This window comes from Gekko japonicus, unplaced genomic scaffold, assembly GCF_001447785.1.
Source record: "Gekko japonicus isolate JY-2015 unplaced genomic scaffold, Gekko_japonicus_V1.1 scaffold2548, whole genome shotgun sequence".
Classification (NCBI taxonomy): Eukaryota; Metazoa; Chordata; class Lepidosauria; order Squamata; family Gekkonidae; genus Gekko; species Gekko japonicus.
In genome coordinates, this window is record NW_015174914.1 from 71,276 (window position 1) to 87,235 (window position 15,960).

At 49.2% G+C, this 15,960-nt stretch overlaps 1 protein-coding gene across 1 annotated transcript in view; it reads left to right on the forward strand.

The window, feature by feature from the left end:
- Positions 1 to 3,298: 3,298 nt before the first annotated feature.
- DNAJB13 (DnaJ heat shock protein family (Hsp40) member B13) overlaps positions 3,299 to 15,960 on the forward strand; it is a 19,479-nt gene continuing 6,817 nt past the window's right edge. Inside the window, exons 1-6 of the mRNA XM_015425052.1 lie at positions 3,299 to 3,376; positions 5,695 to 5,798; positions 7,814 to 7,975; positions 10,476 to 10,633; positions 12,034 to 12,147; positions 15,483 to 15,596. Coding sequence (XP_015280538.1) covers positions 3,309 to 3,376; positions 5,695 to 5,798; positions 7,814 to 7,975; positions 10,476 to 10,633; positions 12,034 to 12,147; positions 15,483 to 15,596 — 720 coding nt within the window. The 5' untranslated portion in view covers positions 3,299 to 3,308. The remainder of the gene's footprint in view (positions 3,377 to 5,694; positions 5,799 to 7,813; positions 7,976 to 10,475; positions 10,634 to 12,033; positions 12,148 to 15,482; positions 15,597 to 15,960) is intronic.

A 15,960-nucleotide genomic window follows, 5' to 3' on the forward strand; every position in this document is an offset into this window, starting at 1 on the left:
TGGGGCTTGTTGCATGTGCCCGCCCCCTGAGCTCTTTATTGCTGGAGCAACGCTCCTGTGCGCTCCTGCAGGAAACGACCCCTGTATGCAGGGTCCTGGTGATTTGGGTGTGAAGCCTGTGGAGTGGGGGCAATTTCCCCACTCTGAAGGTGCCCTCTAAAGGTGCCATTTTCATCAAGGGGCCCCAATTTCTGTAGTTTGGAGATCCACTGCAATTCTGGGAGACGTCCAGAGCCCACCCAGAAGCTGGCAACCTTAACAGCAGCCTGTTAACGAAAATAGTAAGGATTCTTCCATTTTGTCATCCAGTTTTGGTTTGTTCTGTGCAGGGCTCTTTTTGTAGAAAAAGCCCAGCAGGAACTCATTAGCATAATAGGCCACACCCAACAGCAGGAACTCATTAGCATATTGGGCCACACCCCTGACTAGGGCTGCCAAATGCAGCCGGGGGGCGGGGAATCCCCCGTTTCGGAGCCCCGATTCCCGGCGCGCCGGAATCGGGGCCCGGGGGAAACCCCACCCCCGCATGCGCGTCACCCGGAAGTGACGTCGCACGCTGGGGGCGGGGCCACGCGATTTGAGGGGAAAACAAAGAGTTTTCCCCTCAAATGGCAGCCATTTGAGGGGAAAACTCTTTGTTTTCCCCTCAAATCGCGTGGCCCCGCCCCCAGCGTGCGACGTCACTTCCGGGTGACGTGCACGCTGCGCGTGCGCTGCGCACACACACCCGGGATCGTCCGGGAGCCCCCCGCTCCCGGACGATCCACATTTGGCAACCCTACCCCTGACAGCACAGCTCATTAGCACATTAGGCCACACCCCCATGTTACCAGAAGTGTGGTTATCCAGCCACACCCACCTTTTGCTTGTTATTCTGTTCACCTTGTTTGTGGTCAAAACCCAGGGCCTTTTTTTGTAGCAGGGACTCCTTTGCATGTTAGGCCACACACCCCTAACGTAGCCAATCCTAATGAGTTCCTGCTCTTGGGTGTGGCCTATTATGCTAATGAGTTCCTGCTGGGTGTGGCCAACTTGGGAGCCAGCCGGAACTCCGCTCCTGTGCGTTCCTGCCCCAAAATAGCCCTGGTTCTGTGTATTATATTGGCTCATCCTGCATTGTTTTTAATTGCAGCAGTAGTAAAGAGCAAGAGTCCAGTAGCACCTTGAAGACTAACAAAATTTGTGGCAGGGTCAGAGCTTTCGTGAGTCACACTGCTCACAACTAGGATCCATCTGAGTCCATCTGTCCTTATGTCACAAGGTTGATGGATTCCCATTCTGTACGTCTGAATGTGGTTCCTTCCATGGAGATAGGTCAAGATGGGTCACCCCATGTTAGTCTGTCTGCAGCAGTAGAAAAGAGCAAGAGTCCAGTAATACTTTCAAGGCTAGAAAAATTTGTGGCAGGGGAGGAGCTTTCGTGAGTCCCTGCTCACTTCTTCAGATACAGCTAGAATGTGTGTCCATCTGTCCTTCTATCACAGAGTTGATGGATTCCCATTCTGTACGGCTAAATGTGGTGCCTTCCATGGAGATAGATCAAGATGGGTAGCCGTGTGAGTCTGTCTGCAGCAGCAGAAAAGAGCAAGAGTCCAGGAGCACCTTCAAGACTAACAGAATTTGTGGCAAGATAGGAACTTCCGTGAGTCCCTGCTCACTTCTTCAGATACAGCTAGAATGAGAATCCCTCTGTCCTTCTATCCCAAGTGGATGATAGATTTCAGGAAAGCTACTGCTGGGTTTAAGATCTACCCATCTTCTGTTAAATTTGTATTGTAAATCTGTGTTGTATTTGACTGTTTTATACTATGTGTTTTTATTGTTATAATCTTGGCACATTGTACACTTGTCAGCTGCCCTGAGCCTTCGGGGTAGGACGGGACATAAATCCCAGGATAAATAAATAAAAAATAAATAAAGGCTGATGGATTTCCATTCTGTACGGCTAAATGTGGTACCTTCCATGGAGACAGATCAAGACGGGAAGCCATGTGAGTCTGTCTGCAGCAGCAGAAAAGAGCAAGAGTCCAGTAATACCTTCAGGACTAGAAAAAATGGTGGCAGAGTAAGAGCTTTCCTGAGTGCCTGCTCACTTCTTCAGATACAGCTAGAGTGGGAGTCCCTCTGTCCTTCTATCACAAGGCTGATGGATCTCCATTCTGTACAGCTAAATGTGGTGCTTCCCGTGGAGACAGGTCAAGATGGGTCGCCGTGTTGGTCTGTCTGCCGCAGCAGAAAAGAGCCAGAGTCCAGAAGCACCTTCAAGACTCCTTTTGTAAGAGGCCTCGAGTCTCAGTGAGAGAGGCGGACTGTAAATCAAGTCAAAGGGAGGGATCGTGTCCACATTTGTCCACTCTATCTGATGCAGTGTAAAAAGGTAAAGGTAAAGGTTCCCTTGCTCGAAAGCCAGTCGAATCCGACTCTAGGGTTGCAGTGCTCATCTCCGTTTCAAAGCCGAAGACCCAGCGCTGTCCGAAGACGTTTCTGTGGTCATGTGGCCGGCATGACTAAACCCCAAGGCACACGGAAAGCTGTTACCCTCCCACCTAAGTGGTACCTATTTATCTACTTGCAATTTCTTGCTTTCGAACTGCTAGGTTCTGGAAATAGAGAGGGGAGCTGGAACTAGAGACGGGAGCTCACTCCGTCATGCGGCGCACCTGGGTCTCGAACTGCTGAACTACCGACCTTCCACAGCCTGCAGTTCAGCGTCTTAACCACTTGAGCCACCACAGCTCCCTCATGCAGTGTGCCTGCACACAAAGGCTTATCCCCAGAGCAATGTTCCCTCTAAGCTTTGGGGTCTTGTGAGCGAAAATTCTACTTTGTGAGCTACCAGCATTAAAGCTGTGAGCAAATGATTTGGCTGCTGCATGAATTAGTTTGCTATGGAGCCCTCCTTCCTGAGCTACGACAAAAATGTGTGAGCTAGAGGCTAAAAAACTGTGAGCCAGCTCACACTAACTCAGCTTAGAGGGAACATTGCGGGCCCAGAGTTAAACTTTACTGGTCTTAAAGGCGCCCCAGGACTCCCAACGATGCACTACAAAATCAAGTAAAGTGTTTCCACCTTGCACAGTGTGGGGAGTCCGGTTTCAAAACGTTGCAAGGGAGACGCCGGATTACACTGCGATCCCCCCCCCCCTCCGCGCCCCCTTGGCTAAGGTACGGGAGCGCGCCCTCCGGCGAGGCAGGACTACAACTCCCAGGATGCACCAGGGGCGGAAGGCGCCGGCGTCCCTAGCAACGGGAGAGCCTGGCAACGGAGCGGGCCGGCCCGGACAGGGGGAGCCGCCAAGGCCGCCGCCATGGGGCAGGATTACTACGCGGTGCTGGAGCTGACCCGCAGCGCCAAGGATGCCGACATCAAGAAGGCGTGAGAACCTCGGTGGGGGGGCGGGCGGGGGGGGGATTTTGGCGTCCATGAGAGCATAGAAACCAACAGCCTGAAACAGACGCTCGATAGATGCGTGTCTACACGGTGCATATCCCTGGATATTAGCATATATTAAAAAGGGAAAGGTTCCCTTGCTCGAAAGCATAAGAACATCAGAGACAAGCCCATGTTGGATCAGGCCAATGACCCATCCAGTCCAACACTCTGTGTCACACAGTGGCCAGAAATACCAGTGCCATCAGGAGGTCCACCAGTGGGGCCAGGACATTAGAAGCCCTCCCACTGTTGACCCCACGAAGCACCAAGAAGACAGAGCATCACTTGCCCCAGAGCCCCTATCTAGACCTTGTGGCTAATAGCTACTGATGGACCTCTGCTCCATATGCTTATCTAATTCACTTTTGAAGCCGTCCATGCTTGTAGCCGCCACCACATCATTAGCGGTGTTGGATAAGAGTTTTATGGATAACGCGGACCATTAAAAAAAAAAGACAAATCTAGATCAAACCAAGCTTCAGCTCTCCCTAGAAGCTAAAACGACGGAGCTGAGGCTATCATACTTTGGGTCATATTTTGGGAAGCCCAGAGTCACCGGAAAAGACAATCATGTGAGGAAAAGTTGAAGGCAGCAGGAAAAGAGGAAGACCCAACAGAAGATGGATTGACTCACCTCACCTGGAGTCCTGTGTCCAGTTTTGGGTGCCACATTTGAGGAAGGATGTTGACAAGCTCGAGCGTGTCCAGAAGAGGGCAACCAGCATGGTGAGAGGGTTGGAATCAAAGTCTTACGAGGAAAGGCTGAAAGAGCTGGGTATGTTTAGCCTGGGAAACAGAAGGCTTAGAGGGGACATGATCAGTGTTCTCTCTAAGCTGAGTTAATGTGAGCTAGCTCACAGTTTTTTAGCCTCTGGCTCACACATTTTTGTCCTATCTGCGTCACACAGTGGCCAGAAATACCAGGGGCCATCAGGAGGTCCACCAGTGGGGCCAGGACACTAGAAGCCCTCCCACTGTTGCCCCCCCAAGCACCAAGAAGACAGAGCACCCCTTGCCCCAGAGCCTCTATCTATACCTTAGCCAGGCAAATCCGACTCTAGGGTTGCGGTGCTCATCTCCGTTTCAAAGCCGAAGAGCCAGCGCTGTCCGAAGACATATTGGGGGATGCTAAAAAGTAAAAATTCCAGCAGTTAGAAAGATGTCAGGCGAGGGAGAAGCTAAACTTTCTCCCTGACCTTCTGTCTTTCTAACTGCAGGGATTTTTACTTTTTTTCCCACCTGCAGAGTGGAACAATGGCAGTCTACAGCTCAGCAAGAACTGGGACAAAGGTTCTGTTTGGGAAACTGCAGAAGATCTAACTGCAGAGACTGAGGAGGGTGGAGGAGCTTAGGGCTCTCTCGCTTGGAGAAACAACGATTGGGGAGGTGATGTGATCGAGGTTTACAAAATTATGCCTCCAGCTTGGGAAACTGCAGAATATCTAAGTGCAGAGACTGGGGAGGGTGGAGGAGCGGAGGGCTCCCTAGCTTGGAGGAACAATGGGTGTGTGTGTGTGATGTGATCGAGGTTTACAAAATTATGCATGGGGTAGAGAAGGTAGAGAAAGAAGGACTTTTCTCCCTTTCTCACAAGACAAGAACTCGTGGGCACTCCATGAAATTGCTGAGCTGTCAGGTTAGAACTGATAAAAGGAAGTCCTTCTTCACCCAAAGAGTGATTAACACACGGAATTCACTGCCACAGGAGGTGGTGGCGGCTACAAGCATGGACTGCTTCAAGAGGGAACTGGATAAACATATGGAGCAGAGGTCCATCAGTGGCTCTTAGCCACAAGGTATAGATAGGAACTCTCAGTCTGGGGCAAGTGATGCTCTGTCATCTTGGTGCTTGGGGAGGGCAACAGTGGGAGGGCTTCTGGTGTCCTGGCCCCACTGCTGGACCTCCTGATGGCACCTTTTGTTTTTGGCCACTGTGGGACATGGAGTGTTGGACTGGATGGGCCATTGGCCTGATCCAACATTGGTTTCTCTTATGTTCTTATGTTCTTAACTCGATGGCAAAAAAACCCCAACATCTGACATTTAATATTTTCAGGTCTGTCACATAATGTAGTTAAAAAGATACGGGGCTTGATCTTGTGATTCCAGTGTGCAAATGGTGGGAACCTTCCTCTCCTTTCAGCGCCCGGTTCCATAAGTTGGGGGGAAAGGCCTGCCCTAAGATCCAACCATAAAATTTACCCATTTGGGTAAAGAGAAAAACAGAGAGAAAACACAGGTCCCTCGGTTATGTTTCGCAGCTATCGAAAACTCGCATTGAAAAACCACCCTCACAAAAACAAGGAGTCATGGGCGGCGGAGAAATTCAAGCAGCTCGCGGAAGCCTACGACGTCCTGAGTGACCGTAAGTGGACAACTCGTCCTTTCTGTTCATGCTTTGTCTCTGCCGCGTTTCATCACAGTTATTATTGTCTACTCCGGGGTTCCCCAACAGGGTGCCCACGGGCGCCGTGGCTTTCCTGGTGCCCCCAAGTGTTTTCAGAAAGGGGCCAGGGCCAGGTGAGGCTCCCGCCCAGCAAGGCTTTTAATTGGCCACTGGAGATCTGATTGGCATCTGCAGATTTTGTAAAGACGTTTCTTTGGCGGCAGCACAAAGGTCTTCACTATATGGAGATAAGGTGTGTGCGTGCAAGTGAATATTTTGAAACAATATGTTCATTTTAAAAGGTATCCTGTGAAGCAGAGCTTCTACCTGAACTGTTGAAGAGTTACTATTAGAGGTGTAAAGTCTGAGTCCAGCGGCACCTTTAAGACCGACAAAGTTTTATTCAAGGTATAAGCTTTTGTGTGGAAGCACACGTCTTCAGATACAGTGAAACAGAATTCCCTCAACCATTACATATAGGAAGAGGGTCTCAATTTAAGTACTCTCAGCATTCCACAATTCAGGATGCATCCATCTCCATTTTTGACATATTTGTTTCCTTCACTTCCCCACCCCCAGAACTGAATCCGAACAAATGGTAACCATATAAACTAAGCTTATTATTCCTGTTTGATCCTTGAATCTGTTAATCATCTTCATTATAAAGGTAAAGGTTTCCCTTGCTCGAAAGCCCAGAAGGTCGGTAGTTCAGCAGTTCGAGACCCGAGTGCCGCATGGAGTGAGCTCCTGTCTCTGGTCCCAGCTCCTGCCAACCTAGTACTTCGAAAGCAAGAAATTGCAAGTAGATAAATAGGTACCACTTTGGTGGGAAGTGTGCCTTGGCGTCTAGTCACGCCGGCCACATGACCATGGAAACGTCTTCGGACAGCGCTGGCTCTTCGGCTTGGAAACAGAGATGAGCACCAGTAATTTACTGCTTACCCACTCTCTATATGGATGGACTGGTAATTTCCATTTTGTTTCTGTCTCCGTCTCGACTCTAATTGGCCCTTCCTGGCAACCAACCCCACTTCCTATGTGTAATGGTTGAGGGAATTCTGTTTCACTGTATCTGAAGAAGTGTGCACGCACACGAAAGCTAAAACCTTGAATTAATCTTTGTTGGTCCTCAAGGTGCCACTGGACCCAAACTTCGTTCTGCTGCTTCATACCAACTTGGTGAAGGTAGAGGTTCCCTCACTCGAAAGCCAGTCGAGTCCGACTCTAGGGTTGCGGTGCTCATCTCCGTTTCCAAGCCGAAGAGCCAGCGCTGTCCAAAGCAATGTCCCCTCTAAGCTGTGGAGTCTCGTGAGCAAAAATCCTACTTTCTGAGCTACTGGCATGAAAGTTGTGAGCAAGTGATTTGGCTGCTGCATCAATTAGTCTGCTCTGGAGCCATCCCTCCTCAGCTAAGACAAAAATGTGTGAGCCGGAGGCTAAAAAACTGTGAGCTGGCTCACACTAACTCAGCTTAGAGGGAACACTGGTCCGAAGACGTTTCCGTGGTCATGTGTGAATAAACACCAAGGCGCACGGAACGTTGTTACCTTCCCACCGAAGTGGTACCTATTTATCTACTCCGTGGTCATGTGTGAATAAACACCAAAGCGCACGGAACGCTGTTACCTTCCCACCGAAGTGGTCCCTATTTATCTACTTGCAATTTCTTGCTTTCGAACTGCTGGGTTGGCAGGAGCTGGAACTAGAGACGGGAGCTCACTCCATCATGCGGCACACCCGGGTCTCGAACTGCTGAACTACCGACCTTCCACAGCCTGCAGTTCAGCGTCTTAACCACTTGAGCCACCGCAGCTCCACTTTGGTTACCCACCTGAAACTATGAGAGTTATGCAGGAGATTCTGTGATTCGTTTTGCCTCTTGCAGCAGCCGTTTTGCAGCTGCGGCTGCCGTCCAGGTTCAGAACTCCAAAGGTACCCGCAGGTTCAAATCAACCCGTGATCAAAATGCATGCCATCCCGTTTCCCCCCCTTAGCATTGAAGAAGGGCATTTATGACAAATTTGGAGAAGAAGGCCTTAAAGGAGGCATCCCGTTGGAATTTGGGAAAGACACCCCCTGGACGGAAGGCTATGTGTTCCATGGGAACCCTGACAAGGTTTTCCGGGAGTTCTTTGGAGGAGACAACCCCTTCAATGGTAGGCACAAGCAATTTATTTATTTATTTATATTTGGATTTATATCCCGCCCTACCCCGAAAGCTCAGGGCGGCTAACAAGGGCACCATGTGCCGAGGTTAAAACAGTAAACACATTGTTTAAAAACAATAAATTACAATAAAATACAATAACAAATTTACAAACAGATTTAGACAAGATGGGTAGATCTTAACTTCCAAATGCATTTAGTTGAAATGTTGCTTATTCGTATCAGGCTTGAAGGGAAGGGAAGGGAAGGGAAGGAAGTAGTTAAGAAGGTAGTTGAAATGTTGCTTATTCGTATCAGGCTTGAAGGGAAGGGAAGGGAAGGAAGGTAGTTAAGCGGAGAGGAGGAGGAGGGGGAGGAGATTGGATTTATACCCCTCCCTTCACTACCCAAAGGAGTCTCAGAGCGGCTTAAAACGCCAAATTATGTGGGCCTGCCCCACATCTGCCGTGTGTCCCGGTGAACACCTGTGTCCCATGTTGAAACTTCGATTTGCAGATGTGCGGGGGCTTGACTTCGACGAGGACCTTGGGGGGGGGGTTAAGCCTTGCCTTCCACCACCACCCTATTTTCCCAACCAGATCCTTTTTTTTTTTTTGAGCCCCCGGAGGGGATTTTTTTATTATTTTTTATAAAACTACAAAACTAACAGAAAAAAGGGAGGGGGACTATATTTACAGGATAAAGTAAAGAAACCCACTACTACCTAAAACCCAAGAGACAAGATCATCAATAGCGTAATTACATCAAGTCTTCCCTTTTTTAATGTCATTATAAACTGAGTCAAACATTTATAATATTTTTTACCCTTTTCTTTAAATCTTGAACTTAACTGTCTAAGAACAGTACCCCCAACCATCCCATTTCAAAATTCTCAAAGGCACAAGTCAGAGTCCTTCAGCCTTCTCTTCTCGTTTCCCCGTCTCTTCCGCAACTTGTAAGGACTTTTTGGAGCTGCTGCCCCTTGCTCTGCCAGAGAGTCCTCTCCGGAAGAACCCGAGTCCAGCTCGCCACTAGACTTGCTGTCCTCTTCTTTTTCCCCCATCCTCTGGCCTTCCCAACTGGACCCTTAGAAATTCCCGAGCTTTCAGAACAGAGTCAATCTTTTCTTTTTTATCCTTAATTTTGAAGGTGACGTCTTCTGGAATTAGCCATTTATATCCAATTGAGTTTGTCTGAAGAAAAAGCACAAGCTCTTTGTACTTCTTTCTCCGCTGTCTTATTTCAAATGGAATGTCTTTTAAAACTCTGATGGCATTCTCTCCCACTTTCAGGGATATTCCAGAAACTGCTTTCAGGGTTGCGTCTGGATCCTAATTGGACCCCCGACGCACCTGCGAATTCAGTTCCAACCAGCGTTCCCTCTAAGCTGAGTGAGTGTGAGCTAGCTCACCGTTTTTTAGCCTCCCGCTCGCAGATTCTTGCCTGAGCTCAGGAAGGAGGGCTCCAGAGCAAGCTAATTGATGCAGTAGCCAAATCGCTCACTCACAACTTTAATGCCAGGAGCTCACCAAGTAGGATTTTTTGCTCACGAGACTCCACCGCCTTGGTCCCAACATGTAGCTGCCAGCACACTTGTGTTTGGAAGGCCCCGTGACAGACACGGGCCAGACCTGTAAATAACATTAACACGTAGCTGGGCCCTAGGATTAGTTACATCCATTTTTTTTGGTAAGTCTTAAAAGAAAAGATGGTGCTGGAGAAGACTCTTGAGAGTCCCCTGGACTGCAAGGAGATCAAATCAGTCAATCCTCAAAGAAATCAACCCTGACTGTTCCCTGGAAGGCCAGACGCTGAAGCTGAAGCTCCAACACTTTGGCCACCCAATGAGAAGGGAGCCCTCACTGGAGAAGACCCTGATGCTGGGAAAGATTGATGCAACGGACATGAAATTGAGCAAACTCTGGAGCACGACGGAAGACAGGAGGGCCTGGCGTGATGTGGTCCACAGGGTCGCGAAGAGTCGGACTCGACTGTGCGACTGAACAACAACAACAACAGAAAAGGAAAAGCTCCACCATGAACTGCCTGCCACTGTTTTTCAGCTAAACATTAGGGAGAACTTCCTGACAGTTAGGGCGATTTCTCAGTGGAACAGGCTTCCTTGGGAGGTGGTGGGCTCTCCTTCTTTGGAGGTTTTTGAACAGAGGCTAGATGGCCATGGGACAGCAATGCTGATTCTGTGAACTTAGGGAGATCACAAGAGGGAGGGGCAGGAAGGGTTGCCTCAGTGCTTAGTTCTCGTGGCCCTTTCTCACACGCCCAGGGAAACGTCGATTGCCTCTCTGGGATCAGGAAAGAATTTTCCTCCAGGCCAGATTGGTCAGGGGTCCTGGAGGGTTTTAGCCTTCCTCTGGGCATAGGGCGGGAATCACTGGGGGGAGCAGGGGGAAGAGATAGCTGTGAATTTCCTACATTGTGCAGGGGGTTGGACTAGATGACCCTTGGGGGTCCCTTCCAGTTTTGTGTTTCCGTGTTCTTTTTCCCGCTTAGAGTTCTATACCAGCGAAGGGGCCGAAGTCAACATGGCCTTTGGGGGCCTTCGAGGGAGGGGAGTGAAGAAGCAGGACCCTCCGATCGAGCGGGACCTCTACCTTTCCCTGGAAGACCTGTTCTACGGATGTACCAAAAAAATTAAGATTTCCCGCAGGGTAAGCCCAAGCCCGCCTTTTCCCTCCCCCTCTCAGGGGAGGACCAGATTACTTGCGAAGGGCAATCCCTTCATTCTTCTTGGCCTTTTTTGCCCCCTTTTCATGCAAAGCAGACCGTGGCGTGGAGGCCATAAATGAGAGAAAAGAACTGGGGGGGGAGGGGCTGCTTAAACCCCTTCGCCCATTTCCCAAATCTCCGCCCCCCCCAAAAAAGAACAAAACAGAACTGGGCGCTCACCCGTGGAGCGGGAGGGGAGATACAGGAGTTGTGTTTTTCAGAAGAAAAGCAACTGGGAGAGGTGTGATGAGGAGCAGACAAGTCACTGGAAAGAACTGTACGGCCCTCCTACTCAGACCTTTCAGGTTTTCACAATTACTTCCCAGGGTTCTTCTTCACCCAAAGAGTCATTAACACGCGGGATTCACTGCCACAGGCAGTGGTGGCGGCTACAAGCATAGACAGCTTCAAGAGGGGATTGGAAGAACACATGGCTCTTAGCCACCAGGTCTAGAAGGGCCTGGCGTGATCTTGTCCATGGGGTCGCGAAGAGTCGGACTCGACTGTGCGACTGAACAACAACTAGAAGGAAGACTCTCTCTGGGGCAGTGATGCTCTGTCTTCTTGGTGCTTGAGAGGCATAAATTGGAGGGCTTTTGGAGTTCTGGCCCCACTGCTGGACCTTCTGATGGCCCCTGGGTTTTGGCCACTGCGTGACACAGAGTGTTGGACTGGATGGGCCAATGGCCTGATCCAACATGGCTTCTTTCTTGTGTTCTTGTGTCTGGGGCAAGGATGCTCTGTCTTCTTGGCGCTTGGGGGGCATCAGTGGGAGGGCTTCTGGAGTTCTGGCCCCACTGCTGGACCTTCTGATGGCCCCTGGATTTTGGCCACTGTGTGACACAGAGTGTTGGACTGGAGGGGCCCATTGGCCTGACCCAACACTGGCTTCTCTCTTGTGTTCTTGTGTCTGGGGCAAGGATGCTCTGTCTTCTTGGCACTTGGGGGGCATCAGTGGGAGGGCTTCTGGAGTTCTGGCCCCACTGCTGGACCTTCTGACGGCCCCTGGGTTTTGGCCACTGTGTGACACAGAGTGTTGGACTGGATGGACCATTGGCCTGATCCAACATGGCTTCTCTCTTAATGTTCTTATGTCTGGGGCAGTGGTCCTCCGTCTTCTTGGTGCTGTGGGAGGCCACAGTGGGAGGGCTTCTGGAGTTCTGGCCCCGCTGGTGTACCTCCTGATGGCCCCTGGGTTTTGGCCACTGTGTGACACAGAGTGTTGGACTGGATGGACCATTGGCCTGATCCAACATGGCTTCTCCCTTATGTTCTTCTGAAGCCTCCTGGTTAGCTGGCTCAACCTGAAACCGTACTGACCTTTTCCGACCCCCCCCCTCAGGTGATGAACGAAGACGGCCACGCGTCCACCATTAAAGATAAGATCCTGACCATCAAAGTGCAGCCCGGGTGGAAACAGGGGACCAGGATTACCTTTCAGCGGGAAGGAGACCAGGTGACGCATGGCAGGGCTTCTCAGATCTTTCGCCATCCCTGGACGCGGTTAACTCTGAAGTGTCGGGTTCCCCAGTTAAGGGGGGGAAATGCTGCTCAAACCAGTTACAGAGATAGATCTGACGCTACAAGAAAGAAATTTCACTTACTAAAACAGAAGCAATCTCACATGGCATATTCACAGGGATACTTTTAACTTCTTGTGAACACAGTGACTTCAAAAAGGTTAACTTGCGACAGGTCCAAGCCCAGGTAAAAGAGAGAAGAAGAAGAGAGACAGTTTGGTGTCGTGGTTAAGTGCACGCGGACTCTAATCTGGGAGAGCCGGGTTTGATCCCCCACTCCTGCGCTTGCACCTGCTGGATGACCTTGGGCCAGCCGTCGTTCTGATAAGAGCTGTTCTTGAAAAAAGAGCAGTTTCTGTCAGAGCTCTCTCAGCCCCACCTACCTCACAGGGTGTCTGTTGTGGGGAAGGGAAGGGAAAGGAGACTGTAAGCCGCTCTGAGACACCTTTGGGTAGTGAAGGGCAGGGTATAAATCCAATCTCCTCTTCTTCTTCTTTTACCTCACAGGGTGTCTGTTGTGGGGAGGGGAAGGGAAAGGAGTTTGTAAGCCGCTCTGAGACTCCTTTGTGTAGTGAAGGGCGGGGTATGAATCCAATCTCTTCTCCTTCTTCTTTTACCTCACCAGGTGTCTGTTGTGGGGAGGGGAAGGGAAAGGAGTTTGTGAGCCGCTCTGAGACTCCTTTGGGTAGTGAAGGGCTGGGTATAAATCCAATCTCTTCTCCTTCTCCTTTTACCTCACAGGGTGTCTGTTGTGGGGAGGGGAAGGGAAAGGAGTTTGTGAGCCGCTCTGAGTCACCTTTGGGGAGTGAAGGGCAGGGTATAAATCCAATCTCTTCTTCTTCTTCTTTTACCTCACAGGGTGTCTGTTGTGCGGAGGGGAAGGGAGAGGAGTTTGTAAGCCGCTCTGAGACTCCTTTGGGTAGTGAAGGGTGGGGTATAAATCCAATCTCTTCTTCTTCTTCTTATATGATGAAAAAAACAGAAGCCGTAGGGAGGGTCAAAGAGGCTCAACCTCTTGACTGATGAGAAGGTTGGGTCAACTGACAGGTGTACCCCAGAGAGATTTTCTCTTAACCCTTTCCCTCCCAAATCCTCCTGCATGCAGCGTTACACTATCCCAAGACAAAAAAACAACACAGTGGACTGAAAATATAAGACTTGGAAAATTATTTATAAATTTATATAGATTCAATAAAATGTATAGAATTTTTGGCTAGATAGGTGCAAGTCTATCCTTATAATAACAAAAGTAAATATTTTTCTATCACAGTACCACATAGCATTCTCAGAACTCAATTCAAAAGGATCTGGTGGACTCAGCATTCATGCAACAGTTAAAGTTCATCGATTTCTGGAATTATGCAACATGAAGATTCTCCTTTCTATGTATCCTGCTGCTGTAAAGAAAGTAATCCAGTCGCAAGATGGATCATTACTCTTGCAGGAGCAAGATATTTGGATGGCTTCTCTTGCAGGAGCAAGACGTTTGGAAGAAGTTGTTCTTGGATTATGTTGTATGAATGCTTAGTACACCAGATCCTTTTGAAATGAGTTCTGAGAATGCTATGTGGTACTGTAATATAACAATATTTAGTTTCGTTGTTATAAGGATAGAGTTGCATCTGTATAACATATCCTAAAATTCTATAAATTTTATTAAATCTATATAGATTTATAAATAATCTTTCAAGTGTTATATTTTCAGTACACGGTGGGTTTTTAAATCTTGGGTTATTTCCACCTTGGTCCCCGTTCTTGTTTATTGATGCATTACAACGGGGCTCTTTTTGTAGAAAAAGCCCAGCAGGAACTCATTAGCATAATAGGCCACACCCCTGACAGCACAGCTCATTAGCTCATTAGGCCGCACCCCCATGTTACCAGAAGTGTGGCCATCCAGCCACACCCACCTTTTGCTTCTTACTCTATTTACCTTGTTTGTTGTCAAAACCCAGAGCCTTTTTTTGTAGCAGGAATTCCTTTGCATGTTAGGCCACACACCCCTAATGTAGCCAATCCTCATGAGCTTCTGCTGTTGGGTGTGGCCTATTATGCTAATGAGTTCCTGCTGGGCGTGGCCAACTCGGGAGCCAGCCAGAACTCCGTTCCTGTGCGTTCCTGACCCAAAATAGCCCTGCATTACAATATCCAACAGGCTCCGCCCCTAAACCTAGCCAGGAATTTTAAAACATGATTTTTTTAAAATCACGCATGCTTTAATATGTTAGCTGCCTTGATGGCCCCTTGAGAGAGAAGAGAGTTCTGGTGTAAATTTCCCTGGAGGCGGAGTGGGGCTCCCAGGCAGCACAAAACCAACCCAGTCGTTCTCTGAACCTCTGGTTCGGCACAGTTTTGCTTACCTGTGGGCATGACAGGGACTCTGCCTGGAAGGTTACACCTGTGCCCCCCTGTTCTCCTCCTGGGAGAAACACAACTGGTTCTGCATGGTGGTCAAAGCTCCCCAAGTGGGCAAAAGAGCTCCATCCAAAGAAGGAACTACTAGTAAATGAGCAGCCACCGCCCAACCCACCCAGTGTGATTCATAGAATCACAGTGTTGGAAGGGATCCTAGAGGCCACCCAGTCCAACCCCCTGCTCAATGCAGGTTTAGCCTAAAAGCAGGGGTCATTTCGTAGACAAAGAGGTGCAGGAGCTCATTAGCATAACTCATTAGCATAGCTTATTTGCATATGCCACACGCCCTGACATCACCAGAAGTGTGTCAGAAGGCAACACCCACCCACTGGACTGTTTTGGATTGCTAGCTATTGGGGGGGGACATGCAGATCTGTCCTCGCAGAGGAGGGAGAGCTTGTATCTGAATAAAATTTGGTCTTAAAGGTGCCACTGGACTGTTTTGGGCCAGGGGGCGGGGCTCTGCAACTTACCTGGCTGCTTCTTGCTCTGACTGAGGGCTGCTGGGAGCAGAGGGGCAGGGCTTGTTGCATGTGCCCGCCCCCTGGGCTCTTTACTACCAGAGCTCCGCTCCTGTGCGCTCCTGCAGGAAATGACCCCTCAGCCTAAAGCAGGGGTGGCCAAACTGCAGCTCAGGAGCTGCATCGTTCACACAGTCTAATTTGACATTAATAAAATAATAATAATAATGTCAATAAAACTGTATGTGTAACATTTGTTCATGTCTTGCGGCTTTCAAGCATCTGATGTGTATTCGGTGTGGCTGTCCGTTAAGCGAGTTTGGCCACTGCTGGCCTAGAGCATCCTTGACCAGGGTTGGTCCAGCCGCGTGATTATTAACACCCTTGTCTTGCAGGGCCCAAACATCATTCCAGCTGACATCATCTTCATCGTAAAGGAGAAGATCCACCCCAGATTCAAGAGGGAGGACGACAACCTGATCTACGTGGCCAGCATCCCCCTCGGCAAGGTAAGCAAAGCGCTGCAGGTGACGTCAGGTTTGGTGTCGTGGTTAAGTGCGCGGAGTCTAATCTGAGAGAACTGGGTTTGATTCCCCACTCCTCCACTTGCACCTGGCTGGATGACCTTGGGCAAGCCGTAGTTCTGGCACAGCTGTCCTTGAAAAAGAGCAGTTTCTGTCAAGAGCTCTCTCAAGAAGTATGTACACTGTACCGGTTCTACTGTATATTTGTTTATTGAGTTCCTTACTGTTACTATTTTGCCCTTGGCTACCCCAGTTTAAGTGTTAATGTTGTTGGTTTTCTACTAGTTCATTGTACTGTTTTGATTACAATAAATTTATTTTAAAATTAAAAAAAAAGAAAAAAAGAAAA